Source organism: Parasteatoda tepidariorum, chromosome 8, assembly GCF_043381705.1.
Source record: "Parasteatoda tepidariorum isolate YZ-2023 chromosome 8, CAS_Ptep_4.0, whole genome shotgun sequence".
NCBI classification, from domain to species: domain Eukaryota; kingdom Metazoa; phylum Arthropoda; class Arachnida; order Araneae; family Theridiidae; genus Parasteatoda; species Parasteatoda tepidariorum.
Window position 1 is genome coordinate 35,402,351 of NC_092211.1, and position 10,964 is coordinate 35,413,314.

Genomic DNA, 10,964 nt, shown 5'->3' on the forward strand with positions numbered 1-10,964 from the left:
AAATTACTAAAATACAGAAATATTTAAATACCTAATTTTAGGCATATTTTAAACTAATTAAATTGTATCGCTTCTGAATTATAAATAATTACAATTAAATCAAGTATGTATTTTATGAATTTTAACTATTATGAATATAGATAGTGTACGTTATTTCCGTTATCAATATATATGTTTAGAATTTTTACCTAATTGTAAGAAATTAATATATAATCAAAAAGAAAAAACATTATAAAAATTTAATATACCAGCCAGGAAAGCAAGATTGAAGACATCAAACTCTTTCAATTTTACAACAATGCAAAGTAACTGCAGTTTTTCTGCAGATTCATCAGAAAGTATACTTCTGAAACAATGACTGCATAATTACTTCAAATTTACTGCAGAATGACCACGGATTTAAAGTTTCAGTTTTTTCTAAATTTATGATTTTCAAGTGACCTCACTTAAACTACAGTAATTTTGTAGACAATAGCTAAAATTTTTTCGAAATAAATTACTGAGAAATTACTTCGCATTAGCTGCAAAATAACTGCAGTGTTTTTACAGTTAAGATTGCACTACAGAAAATTTGCAGTTAACTCTAGAAAAACTACGAAATTACTTCAGTTCTGTAGAATAACTACAGTTTATTTTCAGCTGGGATATAGGTATATAAATTCAAATTGAACTATATCTCATAATAAATATTACTTTTAATTTTGCTCCTATTTTTTTACTATTAATCTATAACTATTGTAAAATTCTAATTTATTTGCATTTTCAAATACTTTAATTAGCATTGTACTTTTAATTAAATATTAATTCTGCATTTTCAATTTTGCCTCGAAAATTGAATTTGAAGAAAAGTGGTAAGAACTTTTATGCTAGCAACAAAGGAAAAATAGTTTGTATAATGTGATAAATACTTTATGAAATAAGAAGATAGTATTAATTCTGAATTCCAATTAAATAAAAGCTAAAAACAGGATAAAAACAGAAAAATTCAAAATGCTGCTTAATTTTTTTAAATATAATATTTTCCACTTTTTCTTTGAATGATATATTTATAATAAAATACATTGAACATCTGAAGATTCTGATTTGAATGAATGGATGTTGCAGATGTGAACTTTCATAAATTAAAGACAGTCAACTTTATTAATAGAAAGCAATTTAAATAACAGCAATTATAGACTGTATGAACAATAATTTCGTAAATATCTTTTATAAAAGAAGTATAGAATGATATGAAATTAATTATCCAGAAATGTTTTGTACCAAAATTATACATCAAAAAAACTAAAACATGGATATAAATTTATTATATTAAAATAAAATGTTAAAACTTTAATATGAAATCTGAAAAAATTCTAAAACTCTTATCAGATATAATATATTCCCACATGCTTTGACAAAGATTCTAGCAGGGAATCAAATTTTTTTAATATTTCATAATCATCCACATTTAACACTTTCAATTTTAATAAATTTTTTTGACAAATAATTTAAATGAATAATATTTTATTAAAAAACGCTGAAAAACAGCTAATTTAAATGGAATGTGTATATAACACATTCAAAATAAAATTATTTTCAAAATAAAAGCAACAAGGTATATCTACTTACTAAAAAGTAAAACAGCGTCTTCTTCAGAAATACCGTTGTGAACTAAAATTGTTTTAATTCTTCTTAATTCAAAATATTAAATGACATATTCTCCAGAAAAAAAAATTAAACGTAAAATAAAAACGAAGACATAATCTATTTAGATCACAGAACATAACAATTTTATTTACATTTATTATCGTTTGCTTTTTAAAATAAAGCGATAGAAATTCCAGCTTATAGCTCGCACACAATTAAATAATAAATAAATCACTCAAGTTTGAGATAAAAGCACTCAAATATTGCTTAATAAATACCACTCAAGTTTGAGTAAACGCAAAGCAAGAATTTCACTCAAATAAGAATGTATTTCACTCAAGTTGAGTTAAAAAAATTTAACTCTTTTTTGAGTAGGGGAAATAACTCTTTCATTTTAAGAGAGTAGACTATTATTCTTGTATACGTAATTTTAGTGCCAATCTATTCAGCGTAAAGAGATACATTAGGAAAAATGCCTCGCTTGGCTAAATAGTAATAATTAGGATTCACTCTCCTTAGACACCTGCAATAAAATCAAAAGGGGGGCAGCTATAGCTCACTTCGTGAGAGAAATATATACACATCGAAAAGAAGTATGGTTAAAACATAATAGATTTTTCATTGCATTATGGCAGTGTTTCCCAAAGTGTGGTACGCGTACCCCCAAGGGTACTGGAACAGTTTAGCTGGGGTACGCGTTGTTATGCAAAATATCTTGCAACAAGCGAAAATTTCACAAAAATTTATTTAAAAACAAAGCTAGCCATGAAAATTTTAAGATTACGTATTCTTCTATAGGCTATTTTTTGCAGAGTTAACAGTTAATAATTAGGGGTATCAACAGTCAGTTGTGATTTTTAACTTTTGGGTAATTTTTTTCCATTAAAAATACATTCATTTTGTATTAATGGTACACAGTATTACGAAAAATTTAGAAAGGGTACACGAAAGTCATACGTTTGGGAAACACTGCTTTATGGAAACACTAAAAAACCCGGTAACGTTTAACGAAGCACTTTAGTAATGATTTCGGTAAAATAAGAAATAAAATATAGTTTTAAAATATGTGATGAAATTTGGTAAATCTGGTAAAATTTGATAACTATATCGTGGTATTTAAGAACATGCCATAAGAACCATTTATTAAATAAAAGTTATTTTTCAGTTCTACTTTTTTACCAAATGTGTTGTAATAAGGACTATTGTTTTGGGAACCAGAACTTCTGTTTAACTGTTATCTTAAGGTCGGAAAAAATACCAAATTATTGGTTTAAATATCCTATATGTTATTTTTATTAACCAGAATTATGGTTTCTTACCAGAAATAGCATTACCATTCAATGCAGCAATTTAACCAGAATTTTTTTCTTTGTGTATTAGTCCTGAAACACAGTTTTTAAAACAAATTCCTGCTTTCTTTCAATCATTTTCGTATTGTCCTGGCTAATAATCATCAAATAACTGTTTTCTTGATATGTCATGTTAATACAAATTTATCGAAAATTATTCGCCGGTTTCGCTGGAAAATTATTTGCTTCTAACAGAAATATGCCTGCGATTTTCTACTTATCCAAGCTTATACTTTACTTATTACTTTACAAGCTTATATTTGCTTACAAGCTTAGATTATTTTACAAGCTTATACTTTAAAATATTACCTTAGTGACCTTGTAATTGCTGAACGTGAAATTTTACTTAATTAAAAAAATTCAAATGTTATGTTTTATTTTATGTACTTTGGCTAAATTGCATTTAAAAAAACGTATAATTTCTATTAAAACTTCAAATATCGTCAGTATAATTGTACTGTAATTAAACTGTAATTTGATTTAGTAATTTAGACCAAATAATAATGTAAATTGCATTGTATATTGATGAACGTGCATCATATGAGCTCCTAAAAATACTTGTAGAAATTCTTAAAATCATAAGTATAAATTTTTAATATTTTTTAAACTTTATAAGATACTGCTCATAAAATATATAAAACATAAAAATAATTAATTCCTTATCATTTCGCTAATATATAAATTGCTTATAATATTATGATTATTATTATTAAAAATTATGACTATTTTTTTAGATTTGAACATTTAGGAATATTTTATTCTTTTTCAAATCGTTAAACAATAATTACAAGACCTGACTTCAAATTACCTATAATGACATATGATCCTCCAATTCTTCGATACATTCGTCAATTTGACTAGGTCACACAATTTAACTATTCACTGTAATTCGTAACTTTAAATTGTAACGGGAACTGAGTAATTCCAGATCAGAAAATCAATGAGATTTAGAGATTCTGTAACGAGATTGAATCTATTATAGATTCGGATTGTGCTCATTACGTAAATTGCAAAATAAAAGTTTTCTTTAGACAATAATATCTACTCGTATTGGAAACAATAAAATATTATCAATTATAAGTTATTTATAGTAAAATGTCTTCGAAAGTTTGTTAAAACTAAAATTATATAATATGTTTAGAGTTTATCTGCACATTTAAAAAAGGAAAAGAAATTAAATTTTATGATTTAAAAAAATAAAAATTTACAGAAATGGGGTTAATAAAACACATTTTAATCATAATAGTAACTGTTTTGGAACGTTAAACTAAAAATATTACGTATTTACTCCAAAAGAGAATTAATTCCTTAATTTCTCTTCATGTCTTTAGTTCCGGCATTTCTAATGAGTTAAGTAGTATAGTTCTTCTGGCAATCTGATATATCTTCTGATGCTACAACTTCATTTCAATTTTTTTTTTAAATTCATTACCTACGGCAGTATTATCATCTATAACAATTAATTACTTATAAACTGATTTAAATTTCAATAAATTGGCAAGTTCTTTCCAGTCTTAAAAGTGGATATATTAGATTTATATTCAGACATTTTAATCGTTATGTCTCTACAAATGGTGGAAAAAGAAATATGTCAAGAAAAAAGATCTTGATAAAATATAAATGTATCTTTTAAAATATACCTTCAAAAAATTTTCAAAGCTAATAAAATTATCCAGAAAAACTAAAAAAGGAATTTGGCTATTTAAAATTCTTTTTCTAATTTCAACTAAACTTAATATGCTTACTTGAGCTCTAATTGCTTTTTCTTTTTTCCTGAAATCAGAGCAAATTAGAAATAAATTCGGAAAAAAGAGATATCTTCCTACTATAAGAATAGCGTTTTTTATGATAGCGAAAATTATAGATATGATGAAAATCGAAAGAAATTATATATATACGGTTAAAAAAAAATTTTACTAATTCTAAATTATTGATTCATTCCATTAACTATTTAAAAAAACATTTGCATTAAAACTGAATAAATATTTAGGAACAATATTTAATATTGTTGACTTATAAGATGTTTATTCAATTCTTCAAAAAAAAAGACAAGTCAAACATATAAGATATTTTCTGAAATTCCTTCTTGAGCAAAATCCTATTTATATATTTGAAACCTAACGTAGTGGATTTCAATTTTCCATTTTGATCTGCCATATAGTTGCCTTTTTTCTGTTATTCATGTTTAATATAAGCGATGGTTTCCAGTTTCAAAAGAAAATGTGCCCAACGAAAACAGGCATACTTCTAACAGCCTTACAAATCTGCATTGCGATGAGAATGTCATATCAAAGGCTATACTCAAATAGAATTAAAGGCGAGTACTTATTTCAAAGATTAGTTTTAGAGGGAAAATATTTTTTTAAAGTATTTCTGTTTATAGAAATGATTTTAAATTTTGCGTTCAAGAAAACATTTATTTCAAATTCATTACAGTAGTTTATTTTCAAATAAAATTTAGAAACTCATAAATAAAAAACACTTTTATATTTTACATTGTATAACTATTGCATTGAAAAAATATGGTCAGAGCTATCAGAATATGAAAAATAGTTTTAGTTATAGTTTAGTAGATAGTTTTGAGGAAAAGTTTTAAAAATATCTTTTCAAAGGTTGCTGCGAATTTTATTTTTCATGTTTATAACCTTTATTCTTCTACGCGGCGATAAAAATTCAAGTAGAACTACTGTATTGTGTGGAGATGACATTTCTATTAAAAAGAACAACAAACAAACATAATTCTGTTGCTAAGAACCAAAATAGGTATTTGAACCATATATTATAGGTATTTAAACCATTCATTTGGTAAATTCTTTTATATAAAGATGCTTACTGAAAATTCCAGTTTTTAAAACTATAGTTCCTATTACTACACTTTAAATAAAAAATACGAAACTGAAAACCAAATTTCAATTAATAAAAAGCTATTATACCATACTAACAGGTATCATGGTGGAACTACTAAGTTTTACCTCAGTTACCAAATTTTATCACATATTATAAAACCATATTTTATTGTTAATTTTACCAAAGCACTTCTTCTCAGCTTTTTGATAATCCCATAGACTGTGGTGGCATATACGGTGACTTATATCATATTCTAGTAGCGTTGACGATACTTATTTTTTTTATCAATGAAGGGAAAAAATTCAAATTCTGGCACGCTTTAATTCTAACCCCCTGCTCACACTGAAAAATTAAAATGAACCTATGACGATGGTGATCGCCATTATTAACTTATAGTGGTATTAAAAGTCTCATCATGGATTTTCTTGGCCTTTACCAACACATCTTAAATATGGATGTAGTAAAATTATAATCTCCAGGAAACTAATAAAAATCGTTTAAGTAAAATATGATTTATTAATAAAGCATTTGATATTTTAAAATGACCATATATAAAACACAAATGATAAAAATAATTCCCAAGATAACATTTCTCCAAATCAAGATAACAGTTCTCCAAATTGGGAGAGACTCATGGATAGGAGATCCAAAATTGGCGATTTATCAAAATATAACATAGCCAAAAAAAAGCCAACCTCTCATAATCAATATTGGGTTTAAAAATACCTTGGCGATCACGAGTCGCCAACAAAACTGTGAGAATTATTACAACCATGTAACTGAAATATATTTGCGGTAAGAAATTTAAGAATTAAAAAGTTATAAATAGATTTTTGTTTTCGATTAGTCGCGGCAGTGAATTAGTGAGTCTATATTAGAATTGAAAATGTATCCGTTACATTGAGTGATAGGAAAAGAATAAATTAATTTTATGTTCGCTTTAAAAGATTAACTCATTGATTTATTTTAAATATAATTCGATTAATAAAATAAGTTTAAGTAAGAAAAGAAATTTTAAAAGTTACGAAATATGCAATGCCAAATGCGGTATGACAGAACCATTTTATATTTTTAACATTTTACTTTAATAAAGTAAAACATAAGTTTTTCTTCATCAAATAAATCAAATAAACAAATGAAGTAAACATTACAATCAAATAAAGTAAAACATAAAGTAAAACATTTGAATAATAGATATGCAAATTTATCGAAAGAGACACGGGATCTATCATCTTCTGCTCGCTATTGCTCACTTGTCCCAGAAAAGCTTTCACAGATACTTTCAGATCGCTTCGCTCGGTAACCAGATACTATAACAAAGGAATCTAGAATTCTTTTTTTATACAATATGCTCGTAAAAAGACCTAAACTGTCTGGGCTTTTGATAGTATTCGGAGATCCTACTATTATATATTAAATTATTGATATATCCTTTTATATATCAGTAATTAATTCAATACTTTTATAAATGATATATCCTTTTTTAAACAACTAAACAATAGTTTTCAGGCAGGACTTCAGAAAATAATTTTCTAGTTGAATTCACAGTATTAAACCTTAATTTCAATTGAAAAAATTTGATTTAGGCTTTACTGAGGTAAACGTTCGACAATGACAAAACTGGAGCTTGGACAATGATAAAACTGGAGGAAAATTGTATCGCAATATTTGAGAGAAAGCTTTTGCGGAGCGTACTTGGAGGAGTAAATGAAAACAACAACTTGAAAAGGAGATTTAACTTTGTACTGTACAAGATTTATAAACAACCTGACATTATTAAATATTTAAAAATAAATAGAATGAATTGGATGGCCCACGTGATTCGAATGAGTGATGACTATACAATAAAAAAGCTACTTCTTTTTAGACCCACTGGAAAAAGAAAGCGGGGAAGATCACGGTTGAGATGGGCTGACTCAGTGGAGTCCGATTTTCTTGCAATTAATGAAAAGAATTGGAGATCAAAGATAAATCGGAAGTCTTTATGGAGAAATCTTCAGAGGAAGACATTGGCTCACATTGGGCTGTCTGGTCAACTATGATGATGAAGATGAGGTAAGCGTTTTACAAATATTTCCCATTTGTTAGCTAGTTTCTCAAAAAAATCAAACTGGACACTCTCAGAAATATGCATTGAAAGTTGAATAACAATTCTCTGCAAATTTACGGCGACCTTAATAAAGTGTTAAATTCAACCATCTTTTAATCCTAGAGGAACCATTGAATACTCTATTCTAAAAAGTAAGATATTTTTGGTACACTTTAGCACCATTTTAAGGTTTTAGAAACTTTGAAAAACATCATAGCTTGATATTTTGGTAATATATAATTATCAATAATTTGCAATATCTATTGGTACGTTTTTTTAATTTTCTATGCCCTGTACTATAAATGTACTCCTAACACAAACTTAATAAACTGCAATAAGAGAATCCTGTTACTCAATAAACTGCAAATTACGTTTAAAGATAAATATAAATGCATTTTAAATTAAAAGAAAACACGATTTTACTCGTAAAAATAATATTACAATTTTGTTCATTTTAGTTTATCTAATTTCTTTTAAAATGCTAAAATTTCTCTAAACATATTTTTTTTAAATTAAAAAAAGACATTTTTATACATTCTTGTACAATTTCCTGATCCAAATGAAAAATAACTATAGTGCTTTGTCTATTTCTTAGAATAATTAAAATATAACTTATATACATTCTTAAGTAGTTTTAATGCGCAAAATAAACATCACAGAAGAAAAACTTACTATAGTTGGGCAATTTTTTCAAGTAATCCTTAGTTTGGGGTATTTCCTTTTGTCAAATAACCCCCTTTTCTAAGAAATTTAATCGAATAAATCTTTGTTGTTAGTCAACTAAAAGGGTTTATTAAAATTCTTCTATTTCCTCCGTCGAATACAGACTGATAGGAATTTTTTCCATAACAACACAGATGAATCTCTTAATATAAATCTTTGGGATACCCTTTTACATTTTACATTTATGCTTTGTTAGTTGTAATTACCAATGGGTAATTTGACACAGTAATTATTCTAACATAATTCTGTGTTTAATAAAAAGAAAATAAATACTCAAAATGGCTTTCAGGAGAATAGAAAAAATAAAATTTTATTCAAAATTAAACATAAAAATTACAGAATTCGAAAACATAAATAATATAACATAAAAAATAAGAACAAAAGCATATTGAAGAGTTTCAGAAAAACTTTCAACTTTAACAAAAAAAACATACTAAAAGAATAAGAATAAAATAAACTTTTAGAAATATCGTATGAGCATAACAATTACAAATAATATATGTAATAAATATGCAATAATAAGTATATAGCAAAAATAAATTATTTAAAAGTATGTATTAAGTTTATAGGTGCATAAAACATTTATTGTAAAATAAAATAAAGGTAGAAACATTCGAAAAATTAAAATACAGTGGAAAATATAATTAGAGTTAAGACTTTTTGTTCATTTTTTTATTTATTTTTTTATTTTCGCTTCCTAAAATTTGGAGATAAATTAAACTGGCAATGTCAGACCCTTAAGAAATTTAACCACCTTCACGCTCGTAAATTAAGAATATTCTTATATAAAAAAAGACATGGCGATAAATTTTCTCTATTTAAACAACACATAATATGCGCTATCATTTACTGGATAAGTAACTTACCTATTCTTGCCAGTAAAATCAGCACGTTTACTGCATTAAGGAACCTGCACAATTTCCCAGTATACATTCTTTATGCCGGATAATGTTGCCAAAAAACCACTTGTTGATCCTCTTAAATCTACTCCAAGAAACCTACATAAAATTGGCCGTCATCCAAAAGTAGAGATGTTTTTTGCTAGATAATTCATATGTCCTTATTTAGCCAATCTCAAGCATTACACTACCCAAGAAATATATTGTAATATACTTTTTTTTATTTAATCTAGAGCATTAGTCTATTTGATCTATATTATCGACCAGCTTCACATCAATTTTGTTATCTAAATACGTAATCACCAATTAAAATTGACTCTGAATTCCAGATTCCAGAAATAAAATATTTTCTAAGAAATAAAATTTTATAAGGTACTTTTCTTTCTTTTTATTTTAAAGCTGTATATGAAATATATCCCATATATATCCAAACAGTTATCTTTCACTAAGGTCCATTTTTTACTCTTTGGAAACTTTAATAATATTTATACCATTTTAATAATGCACCAAAAGATGCCTAATATGATGTTTTAAAGCACAAGACTTATTCAGTGAGATTCATTAGAAACATATCTATTTTTGTTTAGTAACACTTCCTTCAAAATGAAATTCATCTCAATGGAATATTTCACACAAATTGAATAACTTTCCACAAAAAGGTAAACTTTTTTTCTCCTCTGATTGAAATATGTTTTAGTGTCGGCAGCAAAACAATCCACTGTCTTGAAACAACAATAAAAATCTGCTATTTTTGAGAACTATAGCCTCCTCGACAGGACGAGAGCACGTGCTCAAGTGAGGTGGAGTTAGTTTTGTGTTCTTTCGCCCAATTCTCCGAGGGATGGCGCACGTGAAACTTCTTCCTGATTGGTGGAAAGATACTGAAAGGCTTGATTCGAAAACACTGAGTCGATAAGAACTGTTAATGGCCTAAATACACCACCCGTGGTTTTTATTCTTTCGCTGAGCCTCACTCGGTTGATTAAATATAGATATGCTTCATTGCTGTTTCGGTAATAAATTTTTAGGATGATTTAAGTTTAGCGTAAACTCGTATATTTATTTTTATTTCAACACTTTGGGAAAAATTGTTTATAATCTATGCTAACTAAAGGACTTGTCTTTGCTATGCTAACTAAGGGACTTTACACCTGTAATCTAGTTTAAAACATTTTGAACATTTTGATGAAATGTATGCACAATTGTATAAAAAAAAATTCACTGTAAGAAATGAATGCTCAAAATTTCACGCAACTTCCTTCGTTTTAACAAAATCGTTACTAGGTAAATTCGGAGTTATTTTTTTCTTCCTGCAAAAATTTTGTCAAAGTCAAGAGATCACTGTTAATGAATTTCGTCAATATTAAGGAAATATTTAGTCATTCTATTTTTACTGAAGAAAAACCTAACAGCCCCTAATATACCTGCCTT

The 10,964-nt window shown here is 26.6% G+C and overlaps 1 protein-coding gene across 1 annotated transcript in view; it reads right to left on the reverse strand.

The window, feature by feature from the left end:
- LOC107455980 (cell adhesion molecule Dscam1-like) overlaps positions 1-10,406 on the reverse strand; it is a 428,665-nt gene extending 418,259 nt beyond the window's left edge. Inside the window, exon 1 of the mRNA XM_071184630.1 lies at positions 9,501-10,406. Within this exon, the coding sequence (XP_071040731.1) occupies positions 9,501-9,567 (67 nt within the window). The 5' untranslated portion in view covers positions 9,568-10,406. The remainder of the gene's footprint in view (positions 1-9,500) is intronic.
- Positions 10,407-10,964: the final 558 nt, after the last annotated feature.